Here is a 21,267-nt window from a genome sequence, read left to right as displayed (position 1 = left end):
GGAGCTAGAAATGACTGATATTCTAACTCTTCTGAACTTAAAATGAGCTTGGTTGGGTCTAATTGACAGGGGTCTAAGGTGACCTAGGGGTAAAATGATAATTTCTCAGGTGAAATGGGGTGAAGTGACACTTAAACTAATATGGACCTAGGGTTAGACTCCTACACTGTGCTACAGAGGGTCGACATCTATGAGGGTGTGTCCAGAATGAACCTGAAAAATTTGGGGTGTTTACAAGGATGTAAACCAAACTGATAGAATGACCAGATGATTGTTGTGACCACCTGGTGACATCTAGAACAAAGTGACAAGATAGCAATAGCCACCTTGACTTGAATTTGCTACCCAGTTTTATAGCCTAAAACATCACAACGGAAGCCATTCATGGCCAAATATGTACACAAGTATGACTTCAAATTTGAAGAGTTATTTGGTACTAAGTAATGGCTAGGGTTATATCACTAACAATGGACACTGACAAAAGAGGATCATGTGATACATCTGCAAATAATATGCCCAAGAAACAAGTTTTGTACTTTAAAAGCACCAAAGGATAAAATGTATCGTCTGTGTTACTGGACCTCAAGGCCCAAGCACCAATTTGGTCTAAGCTATGCTAGCAATTCAATCCTCTTATCGATTGCAATAATCATAATAAAACCAATCAAGCATATAGTAACTACAAGATATTGAGAATTTTAAAAAAGAAATGCCAGCTTTTTCTATGCCATTCCAGTAACACAAAGTCATTGATGTTACACTAAAGAATGGATGTTGATATTTTCTCAACAACCAGTATGCTAAAGAATTTCACCAGCTCATTATCTTAGATTCAGCACAAGCCTCCGTTACAAGCAAGTGAAGCATTTTCAATTTGAAATTCCCAATTTTGAGGACCCTCGTACTCATAGCCTGCCTCTCAAGGCTACACTTCCAAACTTCTAAGAAATAGTTGACAACAGATTCTAAACACAATAGTCCCCTGCAGCTGGATTGACAGACTTGAGGAAGATGATGCTGAAGAGCGGAATTATGGAATGTAAGTAATATTAGACGAAAGATATGCCACTGAATAAAACTAAGGAACTGGCAACAGTCACCAAGGAGCTGACCAAGGTACAGCTGTTTACTATCACCATGGCACAGGTGCATGCACGCATGTGTGCATTTAGTTGTTGTACCACTAAAAAAGATGTGTAAAGGTATCAACAGCTTATAAGGAGCTAAAAACAGCAGGTATGAAGGTGATCATTGGTAGAGGGTTAAGGAAATTGGCCAAAACCATGAACATAGGAAGAGTAAGAGTTTGCATGAAGAATATGTGATAGCTGCAAATAAATAGAGAATTGACTGAGTCCATGTCTATTAGACAAGGTTTAGTAATGGCAACCATCAATTATCAAGCCTTGACCAATTTACATTAGCTCAGTTGGTTCTCCATGTGCTGCAAGGTTAAACATCAAGTTGCCATCCACATTTTGTAAACTTAAAAAATCCACCAAATTGCATTCCATTGCCTTGGACAGCACCACCAAGACAATTTTCAAATATCACTAGTACTAGAAAAATAATTCAATACTAACTTCAGAATTTGTTAGGAATAAGGAAAAATTGAGTAACTTGATAACATCCAACATGAGCCATGAAAGTTACCAGGTTCACCAATTTAACAAATTTCAGAACAGCATGATTTGCCTTTATAATCACATCAAGGGGGTATGTTGAATTCAAACACATGGAATTACCTGTTAAAAAAGAGTACCCGGTTTCGGAAAGCAAAACTCATGTAAATGCAATTATACCTTGTATAAAATTACAAGGATGCCCTTAACATCTTCAACAATTAAACTATCAGGATTTCTGAACGCAATTAAAATTCTTTGACACTAATATAGTATATAGTAATCTGCAGGAAACAATTTAATTGAGAAGCTACAAATTGATTCTATTTAAAATTACATCAGTATAAATGTAAACCAAACAATCGATTGAAGCAAAAGGAAACAGTTAATTTACATCTGTTTTGGACTGCAAGGGTGCCAGTGCTGCAACAAGATCTGATGGATTAGGCTTATCCTTGGGTTCATATTGTAGACAACGTGAAACAAGGTTGACAACTTCCATTCCTTCTTCAGGTGAAAATTTCCCTTCCAAGTGTGAATCCATAAGCACTAAACCATTTTTACCCCTTATAACATCAAGAGCCTGCACACAAATTACCATTGACAGCAATGGAGTTCAGCTGTATTCCTAACACTGCTAAACACAAGAATATGCTTTTTCAAGTTAAAAAACAGGTGCTTGTATTCACCAAGATGCAGCAAAATTTCATCGATGAAAAAATAACAAGCATGCAACCATAATATAGGTATCAATAACAACCATAACAAGCATGCAACCATAGTAACAAATAACATTGCTTAGCATCGTAAGTTGCGGCATCATCGTGGGGAACGCATGCCACATGGACCAAGAACAAGGCCGTGACAATCGGTATCGGAGCAGGTTAACCCTAACGATTGATTGAGAGAAAGAGAGAAAATGGACTGTTATCAGCAAATCTGACATAAGAAGCAAAACTAGCGGTTGCAAGACTTATACAGAAAGCCTTATTATAGACTGATTATGCCATAGTTTCATCTAATCCAAGATAAACAGATCTTTTATCTATAATCAGCACTGCATCCTCCATTTTATTCAAATCCACCTTCTCCTCACCCGGATCAACCTTGCTAGGGCTGTAGAAGGGTCACGCGTGTTAGATCATGATTGAAAATTTCTGTAAACAACCAGCATCAACTGGATTTGCATTCAGATTCTGATCAGATAAGATCAGAACAAGTATCTCAACAACGGAATTCAATCCTAATATACTATATGTAACTATTATATATGCTTGTGGTAACATAGGGTACCTACCCCGGACCAAGTGTGGTTCCCACGTCCACTTAATATAGCATTAGAATCATGAACCATAAACAGGTGAATAGAAGAACCAGACCCCACACATGGTCCAAACCCAATCTAATTTTGTTTGATCCAATCAGACTATCTAAATCCAGCCCAACCCACAAATTACTAAGAAATCCAGATTGGCGCAAGCATGTGGGTTGAATTGGGTGACTTTAGCAAGTGACAATAATGCAAGCCAACCTTGATTGACAGCAGTACAGAATTATCCTAGTCCAATGCATTGGCAGCCCTGGCATCCACATGTACATCGAACTGTCCACCAAAAGTAAATAATTATCAGCAACCACAAGTACAACCTGTCACCTGGGTACGGGTACAGGTGCAGGTACAGGTTCAGGTGCAGAGGGTACGACATGGAAATTCCAAAAAATGTGGGTACGGGGACACGGCTATATATATATATATATATATATATATATATATATATATATATATATATATATATATATATATATATATATATATATATATATATATATATATATATATATATATACAAAATAAATTCAAAGATAATTTAACATTTAACAAGCAACTAAACTAGTAACATGCTAACAACTTTTATTCAAAGAATCAAAAGTCAAGTAATAACTAAGAAGCAACAAGCTACAACTATCAGATTCACAATTGAAGAAACAAGTTATAACAGGCTAATAACAATTTCAGATAACAGTAATACCTAACAATTAGCACTCAGCAAACAGAAATATGGAAAAGCATTCATAAACATAGTATCAACTAGAATGGACAAGTTTTGCCATGTCTTTCTTGGTGGTTATGTTGTTGTGAGCTTGTTAGAGGGACAAAACAAACAATCTGGACTGCAAACTTTTGTTTTCTTTTTTGTTACTGAGTTGCTAATCTCATATTTCACTGTTCTAAATCCTTGAAAATTATGGGCAGAAATTGCTTCTCTTAGGGGGATATGATCATGTCAGAAATTTCTGTTGCCATCATTTGTCAGGTAAATTATTTAACATAAGTTTCTGTTTTGATTAATGGTGGGTCATCTTTACTACTGTTTGTAGAAGCTGATATTGTTCTGTTCTTTTAAACTTGTCTCAGGAAGCCTAGTTGGTACAAAGTGCACAAGGTTAGCAAGAAGCATCTCTCTCTCTCTCTCTCTCTCTCTCTCTCTCTCTCTCTCTCTCTCTCTCTCTCTCTCTCTCTGGACAACCAGCATCTACATGTATCGTACAACAAAACGATAAAACATGTAACTTCAAAATCTCCATGTTCAACAAAAAAGAAAACAATTTTTTTTCTCACAAAATAGCATACTTTTAGTATAAAAAAAATAACAGAAAGTACCTCTTTACTGTTAAAATTGTAAATATATATGTATTTGTATATATAACTAGTAACTAGGTTAGTTTATTTTTTCTTTTTCTTTTTTGGTTAGAAGTCAACAAGAGTTGACTAGTCAAAGAGACGTTGGGAAGGCCCACCCAACAGATCTATCTCTTTGGAGATCCTTACTTGTGTATATAAAGGGGTGAGACCCCCTCCCTATTGTAATGCTTCTTGCATGGCTTAAGCTCAATAAAGTATTATTTTTTTACTCGTGTTCGCCACCTTTGGTGAGTTTTGTGTGAGACTATTTGTGGCTTTTGTGTATTCATTTTGGTGCTTTGGTGGAACTCTTTTGAGTATCCACTTTGGAGATTTGGTGAGCATCGTTGGAGGAACTCATTTCCTTACATTTATCGCAGGTGAGCCGAGAATGTCGCTGGAGGTGAGCCAAGAATGTCACAGTCGCTGAGAGAGAGATAGAGAAAAGGGGAAGACAAGAGAGAGATAGGGAGAAGAGAGAGAGGAGAGAAGACAAGAGAGAGAGAGAGGGGAATCAACAAAGGGGGGGGAGAGAGAGAGAGATGGAGGGAGAGGGGGAGAAGACGAGAGATAGAGAGAGGGGGGGAAGACACGAGTGAGCGAGAGAGAGAGAACGGGGGAAGACGAGAGAACGAGAGAGAGAGAGAGAGAATGGGGGGAAGCCAAGGGTTCAGAGAGAGTCGCGGGTTTCGGGGGGTTTATTTTGTTTCATTTTTTTTTGTTTCGGGTCTGAAATAAACCCAACCCGAACCGGCACAATGCAGGACCCGACCCGTGGCGTACCCGCACTGCGTTTGATACCCATGTCGAGACGGGTACAGCAGCCTGATAGCCGTGTTGTGGTTACTTAGAGTACAACTATTTGATCTTTTGGCTGCAATCTTGGTAAGCTTGCAACAAGTGATCAAACTTTTGTTGACGTAGAATGTCTCTTTTTATTTTATGTACTAATGAATGCTTCTAAAAAAAAGTATAAATAGTTGTGATACGATAAGTTTTGAACAGTAACAAGCAATATATAATGTTAAAAAAAAAAGTCAAAAGAAAACCCTATTAAAAAAGGGAGATGGGCTACAAAGGAAGTGAAAGCAAAAAGTAACCAAGCTAAAATTGCAAGTAGAGATGAGCAGGAAATCTTTTACCCAATCCAAGAATTCTCCAACCCTTGCCATGTAATGCTTCTCTAAATATGAAGTTCATTTTGGATAACCATGCCAGGAGAAAGTTAAGAACCAAATGTCCCCTAGAACTATGCAGTTGTTCCTCTCTTTCCAAATAAGCCAGCAAGTATAGAACCTATATCACAAAGACATGGATGCATACGTGCACGTGACTTGCATACACGACATGAATTTATTAATTTTGTAAAAGACACGGCGAAACATATATATTATTAAGATTGTGCTTCTAATATATATATTCATATATAAATATATATGTCCATATTATGTAAACCAAAATACCTATTAGGGGTATTTCGGTCATTTTACTTTATAATAGAGGTCAACCCATTAAGGGCTGACTGTACATTTTATTTATTTTTGTTTTTTACTTTTTGGTTTATGATGTCATTGATTGGGACAGCTCCAACTAGCTGTTGGAGCTGCTCCCTATATCTTCCTCTTGTTATAAATAGGAGTTCACCCCTTGTATCTTCCTTAGGATTTCTCATTGTAATACAAAAGCTATTATTTTTTTACTCTCTTGGCCCTTGTGTGAGTGTGTGGATTGATTCATTAGTGGTTCTTTTGTGGATTGGTTGTGTTCTTATAAACCAATAAGAGGCTCTTATTTGCTTTTGTTCTTATTTCATTACATGGTACAAGAGCCTGAGTGCTCTTGGGTTGTGATTCATTCAGAAAAGCCAAGAAGAGGATTGTGAAATTGGAAGAGCATCGGTTCATGTGATTGTTGCATCGGGAAGCGCATCATCAAAGTTCCCTTTAACAAATTCTTGCTTTCTCTCTCTCATTATTGTAAAAATGGATGATGAAAGAGAAGTGGTTATCTCCATTCCCATAAGACTCAATGATACTAACTATGTGATGTGGGCATCCATAGTAAAACATAAAATATAGGAAAAGGGTCTATGAAGTTAGGTTGATGGCACCGAAAGAGAGCTTAAACTTATACATAACAAGATGAAAAATAAAAAGTGACTCTTCAAGAAGAAGAGATGTCTAAGGTCGTCACCGAATATAAAAAAATAGAAAGAATAGAGGATGGGTCATTCCAAGATAATTGGATGACTCATTAATAGTTTTGACATCAAAAAATGCTCTAGCTTAGCAAAATTTGATTGTGCTAGTGATGCTTGGAAGTATCTTAAAGATATGTATAGTCTCAAGGATATAGCTCACATATGCAATGTGCAAAATAATGTGAGAACTATGACCCAAGGAGAGATGAGCATTAGGAAATATTACAATGTCCTCTCTCTTCTTTGGGATGAATTGGCTCTTCTAGAACCAAAGTGGCATTGCACCCAAGATGTAGAACTCCGTAAAAAAAAAATTTAGCACGTAGCACTTCTACCAATTTGTTAATGGGCTTAAACCCAAATTTGAAATGAACAAACCGGTCATTCTTCATAAAGGAGGTGTACCTACCATAATTGAAACTCTTGAAGAATTAACTATGGAGGAAAATAGGTTAAACTCTTCAAAAGACGAAAAATATGTGCCTACTATGTCAAGGCCTGAAAATCATGCAAGGGCTTATAAGTCCCCTCACTTTGGAAGAAGTAGGGAGAATGAAAGGAATTTCAATGATTATGGAAGAAGTCAAAACGACAAAAGAGGTGATCATGAATACAAGAAGAGTGACAAACTAATATGTTATCATTATTACGAGTTGGGCCATATTAAGCCCTTTTGCCCTAAAAGAAAGAAAGAATATCAAAAAAATGATAAGAAGGTGGCTTCGGTGAGACCATCTCTTGAAAGAAATAGTGTAGATGACTCCAAATGCATCGACCTATTATCCTTGACACAACTCATGAAGGCACTACAACTAATGTTCAAGAATCAAGCTTCTTCCTTCTCGGGCGCGACCGTATCCACATGCATTGATCCCAGTAAGACTTTTTAGATTCTTGATTCTAGTGCTTCTTTTCATATGATCCCAAATGAGTCCACACTATCCGAATATCATACTAACCAAAATGATTCTCATATTTCAACAGTTGATGAAACTTCTTTAAAAATCAAAGGTTTTGGGTCTTTACAAAAACATCAAACTTTTTTTGTACCAAATATTAAAGTAGTACCAAAATTAAATTTAAACATCTTATCCGTTTTCCAAATTGCGGATCATGGATGTAAAATCATATTTTCATCTAATGATTGTTTGATACAGGATCTCCAGTCCGAAAAGTTGATTGGGTGAGGCCATAGAAGAGGAGATCTCTATGTTATGGACAATCTTTAATTATCAAAACATACTTTTTTGTAATTTTGTGGAAAAAAAATATATAGAAAATTGGCACAAGAGACTAAGACATCCTAGTGTCTCAAAATTACATTTGTTTCTATTTCTTACAAGTTATAAAGAAAGGGATTTTTTTGTGAATATTGCATTCTTGGTAAAATGAAATCTTTACCTTTTGGTCATAGTCATTTCATATCAAAGAAATCATTTAAGTTGGTACATTCATATGTATGGGGACCGGCTCCGATTATATCTAAAGGAGGAGTATCTTATTATGTTGTTTTTGTGGATAATTATAGTATTATATTAGACACTCTTGGATATATTTTCTTAAACACAAATCTGAAGTATTTGATTGTTTCCAAAAATTTCATTATTATACAAAGACTCAATTTAAAACCAATATTAAAATCTTTAGAACCAATTCCGGAAGAGAATTTGTATCAAAAAATTTCAAAAACTATCTGGACTTACATGGAATTATTCATCAAAAATCATATCTCTATACTCCTCAACAAAATAGACTAACCGAAAGGAAGCATAGACATATTGTTGAGAGCCGAAGCCGCTCTTACGGCAGTTTATTTGATAAATAGGATGTCTTCAATAACTATTGAAAACATTTCTCTCATTGAAAAAATTATTTAAAACATCTCCTGATTACAAGATGTTGAGAGTCTTTGGTTGTAAATGCTTTGTCCATACTGACAAAAATGACAAACTTTCCCCAAAAGCTATACATTGTGTTTTCTTAGGCTATGCCAAAAATAAAAAAGGGTAAAGATGTTATTAAATTAAAAGGAATAAGCTATATGTTTCAAGAAATGTCACTTTTCTTGAAAACGAAAATGAATTTGGTAAAGATAAAATCCAAGAACATTGTAACTATTCGTTTCTTTTTTACCTTGTGAATGAGCATGGGAGTTATGATGACATTCATGATGTGCATGAGAGTGACAATGAAGAGACTCGTGATGCACATGGGAATGTGAATGAGAGTCTTTGTAATATAGACCAACCTCATAGTAAAATTCAAATTTATACTCAACGTACCGAAGACCATCCTCCATGTACTTTAGAAAGATATTCTCAAAATCAAGAATATAGATTCCTCTAGTGTTAGAAGATCCATGCGAATTTCAAAAGCTCCTAGTAGATTTGTATCCTAAGATTCCTTCAAACCCAAATATAGAGCATATCTAATGGATATACACTCATATGTAGAACCATCATCTTATCATGATGCTAAAAATCATCAAAAATGGATTAAGGCAATGAATGATGAATTAGAAGTTTTAGAAAAGGCAAAAACTTGAGAAATTCAAATATTACTTAAAGAAAAGAAACCTATATGATGTAGATGGGTCTATAAGATTAAAACTAAAAGTAATGGGACATTAGAAAAATATAAAGTCAGACTAGTAGCCAAAGGATTCCATATTCTATGATGAGATGTTTGTTCCAATTGCTCGAATGACCACTTTTAGAACTCTTATTTCTATAGCATCAATTAAAAATGACTATTTTTTTAAATGGCTATGAAAAATGCCTTTTTAAATGAAAATCTCAATGAGGAAGTTTATATGGATCCCCCACTAGGATTAAGTTTAGCACATGGAAAGATTCTTTGGTTACGAAAAGTGTTGTATGGCCTAAAGCAAGCCCTTAAAGCTTGGTATAATTGATTCAGTAATGTGATGACACAACTTTGTTTTAAAACTTGTTATATTGACACTGCATTGTTTGTTAAGTTTTTTAATGCAGGAATAGTGATATTACTTCTTTACGTTGATGATATGATTATTACAAGAGGTGATAAGCAGGGAGTTAGTCATATCAATGATGTGCTCAAAGCCAACTTTGATATGACAGATCATGGTTTTTCATAGTACTTTCTTGGAATAGAAACGCCTTACTCACCTCGTGGTTACTTATTATCGCAGACTAAGTATGCAGCAAAGATTATCAAACAGTCAGGAGTCTCAGATAAAAAATGAGTTGATACTCCAGAGGTCATCAATGCAAAGATGAAAAAAGATTATGGAGAACCTCTGAAGGATCCAACTCCATATAGACAAATAATTAGAGTTTTATCTTCTCTCTCTATTACTAATCCTGATATTTTTCATGTTATTCATTCTGTTAGTCAATTTCAACATACTCTCACTACAGTACATATGAGTGTTGTAATGAGAATACATATGAGTATTGTAATGAGAATTATTAAATATATTAGAAATTCTATTAATTATGGGTTATTTTTTTCATCCTCCTCTCCGTTAAAAGTTATTGCATATTCTGATTTTGATTCGGGAGGGGATGTGAATGATAGATGTTCAACCACTAGTTCCTGTGTTTTTATAAGTGATTCTCTAATTTCACGAAGATGCAAGAAGGATCAGAAGGTGTTCTTCTCTTCCACTGAAGGAGAGTACCTTGTCATGGCAACAACTACTTCTGAATTAGTATGGTTGAGACAATTGTTAGAGGACTTTGAAGTTCACATTGCAAAACCCTCGAGATTATGCTGTGACAACAAGAGCGCAGTATACATTGCAAGCAATCATGCATTTCATGAAAGGACTAAACACGTTGAAATGGATTGCCACTACGTTCGTGAGGAATTTTTGAAGAAGACCATCACGTTGTCATATATACCATCAGAGTATCAATTGTCGGACTTCTTCACTAAAGTGCTTCTGTCACCCAGATTTCACTTCCTACTTGGCAAACTCTCGGTGGTTACACTGTGAGTTTGAGGGGGGTGTTAAGATTGTGCTTCTAATATATATATATATATATATATATATATATATATATATATATATATATACCGAAATACCCGTCAAGGGTATTTTGGTCATTTTACTTTGTAATAGAGGTCAACCCATTAGGGGCTGAAAGTACATTTTATTTATTTTTGTTTTTTACTTTTTGGTTTATGATGTAATTGATTGGGACAGCTCCAACTAGCTGTTGGGAGCAGCCCAACAGCTAGTTGGGTTGCTCCCTATCTCTTACTCTTGTTATAAATAGGGGTTAACCCCTTGTATCTTATGCTTTCTCAAGCATTGTGTAATACAAAAGCCATTATTTTTTACTGTCTTGGCCCTTGTGTGAGTGTGTGGATTGATTCATAAGTGATTCTTTTATAGATTTGTTGTGTTCCCATAAGCCCATAAGAGGCGCTTGTTTGCTTTTGTTCTTATTTCATTATATATATATGTGTGTGTGTGTGTGTGTGTGTGTACATTTTGAAATATATTACATTTAAGAGTTCACTTGAGTGATCGCATTTTTGAAATATTTAAAAACGTGAGGAGAGATGGACGCTGGGCCCCAAGAACATCTAGTGTATAGACTATAGAGGGAGTGGGGAGCAGTTTGTTTTTGGGACCCACATACCATATATTAAATTGTCAAAAAGTAAAAAGTAAAGATTGAAAATGTAAAGAGTGGGGGCGGCTGTTATTGGGACTATCAAAATGGTAAATAAAGCAACAGATTATGTGTCTTACAGGGTCACATAAATAATATAAAAAAAAAAAAACTTAAACGTTGCAATGAACTAATCATTTTGACAGGAACACATAACATAAATCTTGCATAAACATTCAGAAAAGTATATCATAGACTCGCATTTCTCCTTTTTCCTTTTCTTTAAATGGAGACCAGATGTGCTTAATGCCAGAAATCTTTTTCTGTTGGGCAAAGTGTATCAAATCCTTTTCTTGTGTTAAATCCTACCAACCATGATGCCATTATATGCAAAGAAAGATGATTGAATATGTACCAAGCTTCCTTTGAAGTGGCTATTTGGATAAGTATTAATGCTGAGAAATTGCAGCACGGGGCTCAGATATACAGTTTGTAGAGTGTAAGACGTTTTACAATGTAGTTTGGAGATCATCTGTTCATAAAGTTATTTTCTATAGCTCTAGGTAGCTGGTCTTGTATGACAGTATGATGGTGCGTTTCATGTTTTTGAAATAATTGCAGCTGAATAATCTTACCCATATAGTTGTTCAATATTAATATTATTAAATCTATGATTCTTGTATCATCTTCATTATTAGATCAAGTATCGTAATATATCTTAGTTGTGAAATCTGTTGGCATGTTTGTAATATTTTTTGTTATTAGAAGTGTTCTATACTATGTCACAATGACATGTCATTTTGTGCACATATCTTGTGTGACACATCATGGCACATAATCTGACACCAAATAACACAAATGGTTCCCATGTAATACATTATAATATTGGAGCTCAAGATTTAGAGATGTAAGCACAATTGAGACAGAACAAAAATAATAACTTATATACCAAACTACATTTCTTTTACATTTCCACGTGCATCTGAGCAAACCACAGCAATAAATAGAACGGAGAGTAAACTATTAACAAAATTAACCGTACAGCAGCAACTAACGAGGATAATTGCAGAAGCACCAAGAACTTATGAAAGCATAAAACTTGGCGAAATTTCTGGATTGCCAGAAAAACCTAAATAACTTTTTTCCATCACATATTTTCAGAACTAAATACAAAAATGAAAAGGATGAACAATAAGAAATGTGAACTGTGAACCACTCACATGGCTTGGAGGGATATGTTTTCCACTGAGAAGATCCAGGAGTACAGTACCAAAACTAAATACTACACTTTCTTTAGTAACTCTTCCTGTATGAAAACAATTCTAATTACAAAAAGAAATCGAGAGGCTTCTGCCACTTGATAGTGCAAATTCAGAATTTCTTGATTAAGTTTCAAGAGGATGCATAAACAGTTCAACAAGGTAAAAGAAATAGAGTAATCATTCAGCAGAAGATGACAACTTAATCTGCCAGAAATTGGTAAACACCAGGTATCAGATAGTCATGCATCATCAGAGATTCTTAATGGACAAAATTTGAAAAAAAAGGTGTAAACATTTGACAATGCAACTTATACTTCTAATGGCAACATTTTGTCGCCTCCTTGCTTTGTTTCTTTGTGCACCCTTTCATTGATAAATGTAACTGCAAAAAATTAAATTCAACAAAAAACACAAAGGATTCATAGAAAATAAAATGTAAAAGTATGCAAGGTTGGTAAAGAAAAATAGCATGATGACTTCAAGAGATTAATTAAAATCAGCCATCTGCTATGTCACATGGGTACAGGTGCGGGTGCAGGTATGTAGGGTACAACATGGCGATTTTAAAAATTGCAGGTACGGGGACACGGCTATATATATATATATATATATTAGCTATGTGTGTATATATCAGAGTTACCGGAAGCGCCTAGGCAAAAGGGGAAGCGCGCTTCGGAAGCGCGAAACGTCGCGCTTCCGAAGCGTGAGGGGAAGCGTCCCCCTTTTTTGGGAAGCGCGCTTCCCTTTTATGGGAAGCGCTTCCCCCACGCTTCCCCCACGTTTCCCCCACGCTTCCCCCTCGCTTCCCCATTTTTTTCATTTTTTTTGCTTCCCCTCGCTTCCGGTTCGCTTCCTAGGTCGCTTCCGGTTCGCTTCCTAGGTCGTTTCTGAGACGGTTCGGAATTTTCTTCTAAGTGGTCCCACGCTTCCCCGCTTCCTAAATTTTTGAAAGTGCCTCGCTTCCCGCTCCCGCTTCCCGTATCGCTTCCCGCTCCCGCTTCCTCGACTGGTAACTCTGGTATATATAATATTTGGGCAGGTTGTTAGTATTATCAACTTTTTTCCTTCTAAATTGTGTGTTGAATAGGCTGTTATTCTTAATAATATTTGGGCAGGTTTTGTAAAACAATAGGTTTACTATGCTTGACGATAGCAATATCTTATGTTTTGTGCATTTGGTGTTGATTAATTTTATGTTGAATACATGTTTGTTGTTAGTTTTAGCACTTTTAAAAATTTAGATTGTTTTTAAATTATTTGAAATTTGTTGATGGTTGTTTGCTTTGCCTATTCAATTGTTTTCCTTATCAATGATCAAACATATTCCTTGATTCTTATCATTTTTTAAAACAACGATAGAAAAGGCTTCTTCTGCAAGTGCTAGCAGGTCCATTCCAAGCTTGACATTTTCAAATTTGGAAGATACGTAGAACTTCAAGCGAAGATCAAGTGATCCAGCATAGGAGTGGGCCTACATTAAAGATAAACAAGATCTGAATTATGTGATGTGCCTTACATGTGGAATAACTTATAAAGGAGACATACAAAATAAAGCAGCATCTACTTGGAATTGGAGGAAACGTGAAGGCTTGTGAAAAAACAACTACAGAAATCAAGCAAGTACTTTAAGTACATGGAGGAATCGAAGAAGAGATGAAAAAAATAAGAGAGAAACAGTTAATATATATGAAAGAAGTGAAAGTTTGTTCTCATCTTTTAATTTTGGCGAAGGACATGCAGCAGTTTCACATATGGAGGAGCATCCGAGTAGTACATTTAGCTTGAAACCATCACAGGCAAAAGGGACTATGGATTTGTACTTCTGAAGTGATCTAGTAGAGAAAGGAAGGCAAGCAAACAAACAAACCACATTAAAGAATCGCTTCAAAAAAGAAGAAAGAAGACAGTGTGTGAGTACATTAGTAGGTGGTTTTATGATGGTGGAATACCTTTTAATACGACAAAATTGTCTTCATTTTATAGTATAATTGAAGTTATAAGTCAATTTGGACCAGGGATGAAGTCTCTCTATCATATCATGAGCTGCGAGAACCACTTTTAAATAAAGAAATAAAGAAAACAAAAGAGTTTTTAGACCAATACAAAGTGTATTAGTCCAAATATGGATGCAGCATAATGTCAAATGGCTGGACTGATACAAAAGGGCGTACACTTATTAATTTGTTGGTTAATTGTCCTTTGGAAATAATGTTTTTGAAATCGGTTGATGCATCAAATGAAGTAAAAGATGCAAATTTGCTTTTTACATTGTTGAATGATATTGTTGAAGAAGTTTGGGAGGAGAATGTAGTTCAAGTTGTTACCGATAATGCCTCCAACTACGTCAATGCAGGTAAGTTGTTGATAGATAAGAAAAGACATTTATTTTGGACTCCTTGTGTAACGACCCCAACTCCTACCTTTGAAAAATGCGGAATATTTTTTTTTTCTAAGAGTCGCTGAACACTTCCCAGAGACCTGGGGTCCCTACAGTTCCAATTTCAGTTGGATAACCATACACCACAAAGCAACTTACATTTATCAATCATAACCAATCCACTGAATTCTTTTAGTAATGAATCAATAAGAGTAATATGTTCCATGTCAAAAATGAAATATCAAATTGCAGGAAATCAGAAGAACTAAAAGAAAATAACAGTAGAGTCACTCTGTCCGTAAGTGAAGTCGTCTGAAACAAATGTGACCTCGTATCCCTCAGAAGCGAGTCGACTTCACTGATTCACCTGTGCCTGGGAAAAACCAATAAAATAAGAGGGTCAGAAATCCGAAGAATTCTGCGTACAGGTTTCCCTAATGAATCGAATAAGAAAAAGAGCATAAATAAGATCCATGTAATATTTTGAGGAATACGATTATACTCAATTCCTAAGTCAATTAACCATTCATGCATAATTAAACATGTAACATTTAACAGGAGGGAACACGAAATATGTAACATTGATCACAACTTAATCAATAAGGCAATTAAATGCAAAAGAGCTCAACATCATACAATGATCAACATAAACAACCAAGTGAACAGGTAAACATGCATGAACTAATGCATAGCAAGAATATGCATGATTTATGTGCAATGCATGAACCATTTATTATTTTCCATTTAAGTTTTCCTCTTTCCATATGCATGTTCTATTAAATGCACATAATCCTTAAGTTCCTCTTTTTAATTACAGTGGCCCGCGGATACACCAAACGGGTACAATCCCCGAGGTCAAGTAGGGTTCCCGGGGTAGCTTCACACACAATTTGTATTTTATTACCGGGTTCCAAACTTAGCCCTCGACCGATATCAGGAAACAACACCATCTATCGGAACCTTGGAAAACAGCATCCAAAGTCGGGGACACCAGGGAAAACAGCATCCACTGGCGCCACTTTCTTGGTATACCAAAACAAACTCACAGCTGTGACTAACACACCACTCCCGGGTAAAGTGGCGGATTCTCCCTAAAACCGTGGCCAGGAGAAGAACCTCAATATCGGGTTCAGGGGCAACAAAACGCACACTGAGTTTTTGTATCCTCACGGTTTCCCCTAAACCGCAATATCCAAGATTCCCACGCTAAAGCAGGGACGTCAAGGAGAAAGTGAATTACATTGTTCTTTATTTAATTTTATTTGGTTATTAATCCATTTCTTCTACATTTGCAAATTTACCTACAGAACTAATAACATAAGCTTGCACATCAGCATGCTAAGCTTTTCACGGGACCACAGCCCGTGACAACATAGAACAGTGTGGTAAAACAACTATATCACATTTGATTTGTTGCAATGCATCAAAAACAATTAAAACGGAGAACAACTAGTCCTCGCGGCTCATCCAGCCACAAATGATCCAATTTGATCATTACCACATGCATAAGCAAAAATCATAAAGAGTATGCCACTTATGCATTCTTTTCACATGTTTTTCAATGCGCATTCATTTAGGACAATTTAAAGGTGTACATGAAACAATAACATACATATACATATGCATGAGTTCACAATTTCAATTTAAATTTCATGCTTTCATTCCATACACATGCTCATATCCCATGTATGATTTTATTTAGCCTGTCAATGTATGCTTTAACATACATGTTCATGTCACATATACACTTTGATGAAATTACACACTTAAATCAGCATGTGAACCTTAAAGTGGTGGTGCACGTGTCAATACATCAAGTTAGTGTACAATATGCATAAGATGTAGCTTTGCAGCAAATACTTTGATTTTGGCTTAATGTGTGCAATGCAGAAAAACAAAACATATCATGCTCTTACACCCATAGGTCTGAATATTAGGTAAACATAAATATGAAAATTTCAAGAAGAATTGAACCTTACACAAGCTAATTTAACTCAGCCTATAATATTTAGTTTAAGCCGTGGAAAACAGCATGTACGATTACATGTTTAGCTAAATTATGAGAACACCCATGATGTTTGTGTCATACAGATTACATGGGTGTATGCCTAACAATCTTTACACGTCCATATGCCTCTTAATCACCTTGTAAATAGGTATGACAGAATGCATGACATAGATCAATCATACTACTAAGCAAACAAGCAATTGACCACTTACACATGAGTATATACAAATTTTATAACCATGCAAAGCTGGACTAACACAGGTATAATGTAGTCTTATTTGAGAAGCAATGACCCAGCCAATATATTGAAACCAAATTAACCACATAATCAACACGTAACTAAATTTGTATATTAAACATAAACTAAATCATTGCATGTATAGAAACATAGGCAACTTATGAATAATCAGATCACTAGAGAAATCAGATAACCAAAATCTTCATACGACATTAATTGAAATCCTGAATATATATAGATATATATATACACTGCTTGTGATCTACCCATCCTAATGTAAAACCGGATTGAGGACAGGGCAGTAGACTCATTCAGGAGCCCCCTTCCGCAGACCAACCCGAAATCCAAACCCATTTTCCTTTGAATTTCAGTCGTACCCTTGGTTCCGACATACCCAACAAGGGCTCGGTTCACACCGACTCTTGTGCTCAGCTGGACATGTACCATAAACAGATTTAGTAAGAGAACTTTAAATCGGTACAGATACAGAAACTACATAAGGGATTCTTTAAATCCATGTCCAACATGCTAAACCCAAAGAATTCAAGGTCTTTTATACTTAAATATGCTAAAAAGGAAATCTGCACATGTAAATAGGTCTGAGTTCGTTCACTAATTTAACCACCTAAATCTTTTAACATGCTGTCCACCATATCAGCAGCAACTGTACAGGCCATCAAATCTGGATTTCGTGGGGTTCTGTTTATGCCTCCAACAAAAATTCTACCACAGCAGAAAAACAGTTTCTTAACAAGAGCACCACACAGTTTTACCTTTCTTTTACCATGATTCAAGACTGTGGCAGTTTCACCCAAACATAACTACCCACATACACCAGACCGTGTGACATATCAATTTGTAAATACCTACCGACTGATTTAGCAACAATCAACATAGGCTAATTTTTCAGGGCTGCTGGACCTGTCGTCTACACACACACACACATGACAATCCATATTTTTCATAGATAAAAGTTCTGTTTTACTACAAGAATGCATCCATACCTACAATGTTTCAAATAACCAAATAAAAAGACCATGAAACACATGGATTTCATCCACGGATTGTAGAGTAAATGCTTAGATTTACTCACCCACATGGTTCTACACTAAAATACTCCATGGAAATCGAATCCATGTTCGTTTTCCTCACTTAACCCAAAAGAAAAACCCGTACCTTTACAATCCGATGTTTTGGGGGTTGCGGCTGACGTGAGGAGGCGAGCTATTCCACCGGCCTCGACTGCTCCGGTGTCGTGATGGTCGCACGCAAGGGAAGAGACAACAAAAGGGGCTGCCGTGGCCTGTGGTGGCTGCAGCCTTCCGGCGATCTTCCACCTCCCCAATGCTCGCCCACACGAGAGAGAGAGAGACGAGGGATGGGAATCGGGGAAAGAGACCTACTTGGGACCCCTTTTGAAGAGGAAGGCCCGGCGAAATCAGAGCCCTCTTCCCTCCGGCGGCTGCGCTTCAAGCCCCCCTTTCTTTCCTTCCGGCGATTTCGGTTAGGGTTCTCTCTCAGAACCCTAACCCCCCCCCCCTTTCTTCCTTTGTTTCTTCAAACATATCGGGCAACCCTTATCGGGTTGCCCTTTACGTTCTTTAAAAGGGCTGCTACAGGGTCACGGGGTGGGGCTCAGGTCCGGACCCGAGACCCGACTCCAATTTGTATGGATCCACAAGTTGGATCCGAATGGATCCAACTGTGGATCCTCGGATAAGTTTTAAAATTTAAAATTTTATTTAATTTGCATTTCATAAAATTTTAACCCCCAACAATATGGATCCGCAAGTTGGATCCACTGTGGATCCTCAAGTTTGCTATATATATATATATATATATATATATATATATATATATATATGTCTATTTCTGTTTTATTAATAATATTAATATTATTTATTTATGAGTATACACATATATATATATATATATATTTAGATATATATAAATATATACATATGTATATGGATCCGGTATATGGATCCCATACCCATCTACGCATCCCTATTGAATGATTATTCTCCGAATTATTAAATAAATTAAAAATTATTGTACTTATACGTATATATCAAATTTACGAGGTAAATGTATGCGGAAAACCCCTTTATGGGTCCTGGATCTGAAATTTGGATCCAGGCCCAATTTGCAAAATTTTATAAAATTTTCGGGTACATTGTATAGATTTGATGTTGGAAGATATATGAGAATTGAAAGAGTTGAAGAACATTTCTGGAAAAGCAAGGCAATTGGTAGTATTCATATATAAACATACTCAATTGTTGAGTATAATGAGAGCACACACACAAAAGGACTTATATAGTCCTGCAATGACGAGATTTACTACTAGATTTTTTACTCTAGAAAGCATATATAATTGCAAAAAAGGTCTAAGGTCCATGTTTGTTGGAGGTGATTGGGCAAAAAGTAGTTTCTCAAAAACGTCAGTTGATAAAAGATGTAAAAGCATGATTTTGAGTTCAAAATTTTAGAAGGAAGTGAGTCGTGCTCTGAAAACAATGGCCCCTTTGATTGACGTGCTTCGATTGGTTGATAATGATGGAAAGCCTGCTATGGGTTACATCTATGAGAAAATGAACCTCGCAAAGGAACAAATCAAGGTATAAGTTTTTTTTTTGTATTCTACTAATTGTAAATTTTGTTTTTAAATTTTAACTTAGCTTTTATAATACAACAACAACAACAACTACGCCTTCATCCCAAAACAATTGGGGTCAGCGATATGAACCAAAAAGAAATTCATTTTGGGTCTTCCACATGAATCCTTTTCCTCCAATCATTTCTATCCAACGCCATGTCCTCGGTGAGGTTCAAAGCATTCATATCCTTTCCTATCATCTCCATCCAAGTCTTCCTAGGCCTACCCCGACCTCTTTTAACTAATATATTTTCCCATTTCTCCAACCTTCTAACTGGAGCATCATTAGGCCTTCGCCGAATATGTCCAAACCACCGTAAACGATTCTCTCGCATCTTATTTTCAATGGGTGCAACACCTACCTTCTTACGTATCTCTTCGTTCCGAATCTTATCTTTTATTGTATTTCCACACATCCATCTAAGCATCCGCATCTCAGCTACACTCATTTTTTGAATATGATGTCTCTTGGCAGCCCAACATTCCGTACCATATAGTAAAGCGGGTCTAATAGTCGTCCTATAAAACTTTCCCTTCAACCGCAATGGCATTCTACGATCGCACAGCACTCCAGTAGCACTTTTCCATTTCATCCACCCAACCTTTATCCTATGATTTACATCTCCATCAATTTCTCCATACTTTTAAATGATGGATCCCAAATATTTGAAATAATCATTCACCGGTATATCTTGCTCACCAAGCTTCACTACACTCCCATCACTACTTCGTTGCTTACTAAACCGACATTCCATATATTCAGTCTTACTCTTACTCAACTTAAAACCTCTAGCTTCCAATGTCTGTCTCCATAATTCTAACTTAGCATTAACCCCAGCTCTAGACTCATCAATCAAAACAATATCATCAGCAAACAACATACACCACGGTACATTTTCTTGAATTGATCTCGTAAGTTCATCCATCACTATCGCAAATAGGAAAGGGCTTAAAGCAGATCCTTGATGTAACCCAACCGTTATCGGAAAATTGGTTGTCACCCCTCCACAAGTGCGGACATTGGTTACTACTCCTTCATACATATCTTTAATTATACTAATGTACTTGAGAGAAACACCTTTCTTCGTCATTGTCCACCAGAGAACGTCCCTAGGTACTCTATCGTATGCCTTCTCTAAATCAATAAAAACCATATGCAAATCTTTGTTCATCTCTACTGCACCCCTATGTATGAAATGTTATATTTTTGAACTAATTCAGTGTTCAACTGCATTCTATATTGAACAAGTGTCAGCACAAAGTAGTTTACCACAAATTTCAGAGTAGCTTAATGGTTATTTTTGAAAAGATATCTAGCTGGAAACAAATTGGTTAGAACAAACTCTCAAGGTACATGATACCTCTGTTAACAAAGCAATTGGGTCATATTTATCAGATAGATACATATGATATGTACTCATGTTTAGTATATGGTGAACAATGAACATATCACAGGACAAGGAAATTGGGTATCAATGTTTGAGTGTGTGTGTATTACTAAGAATGGGGTTAATGCTATGACAGTTGTGGAAATGTTCTAAACTTCGGAAAAATAAATTAATTAATGAAACCCAATTACAAAGTTGAGACCTACCTTGGAGAGGGTGGGTG

The 21,267-nt window shown here is 36.1% G+C and overlaps 1 protein-coding gene across 1 annotated transcript in view; it reads right to left on the bottom strand.

The window, feature by feature from the left end:
- LOC149817144 (serine/threonine-protein kinase BSK1-like) overlaps positions 1 to 21,267 on the bottom strand; it is a 91,804-nt gene that overhangs the window by 24,962 nt on the left and 45,575 nt on the right. The window contains exons 5-6 of the mRNA XM_089986624.1: positions 12,333 to 12,418; positions 2,017 to 2,205 (exon numbers count right to left, since the gene is read on the bottom strand). Of these exons, the coding sequence (XP_089842750.1) occupies positions 2,017 to 2,205; positions 12,333 to 12,418 (275 nt within the window). The remainder of the gene's footprint in view (positions 1 to 2,016; positions 2,206 to 12,332; positions 12,419 to 21,267) is intronic.

This window comes from Nuphar pumila, chromosome 14, assembly GCF_984573655.1.
Source record: "Nuphar pumila chromosome 14, dmNupPumi1.hap1.1, whole genome shotgun sequence".
NCBI classification, from domain to species: domain Eukaryota; kingdom Viridiplantae; phylum Streptophyta; class Magnoliopsida; order Nymphaeales; family Nymphaeaceae; genus Nuphar; species Nuphar pumila.
The sequence above is the reverse complement of the archived record's forward strand: the minus strand, read 5'-3'. Positions and strand labels throughout refer to the sequence as shown.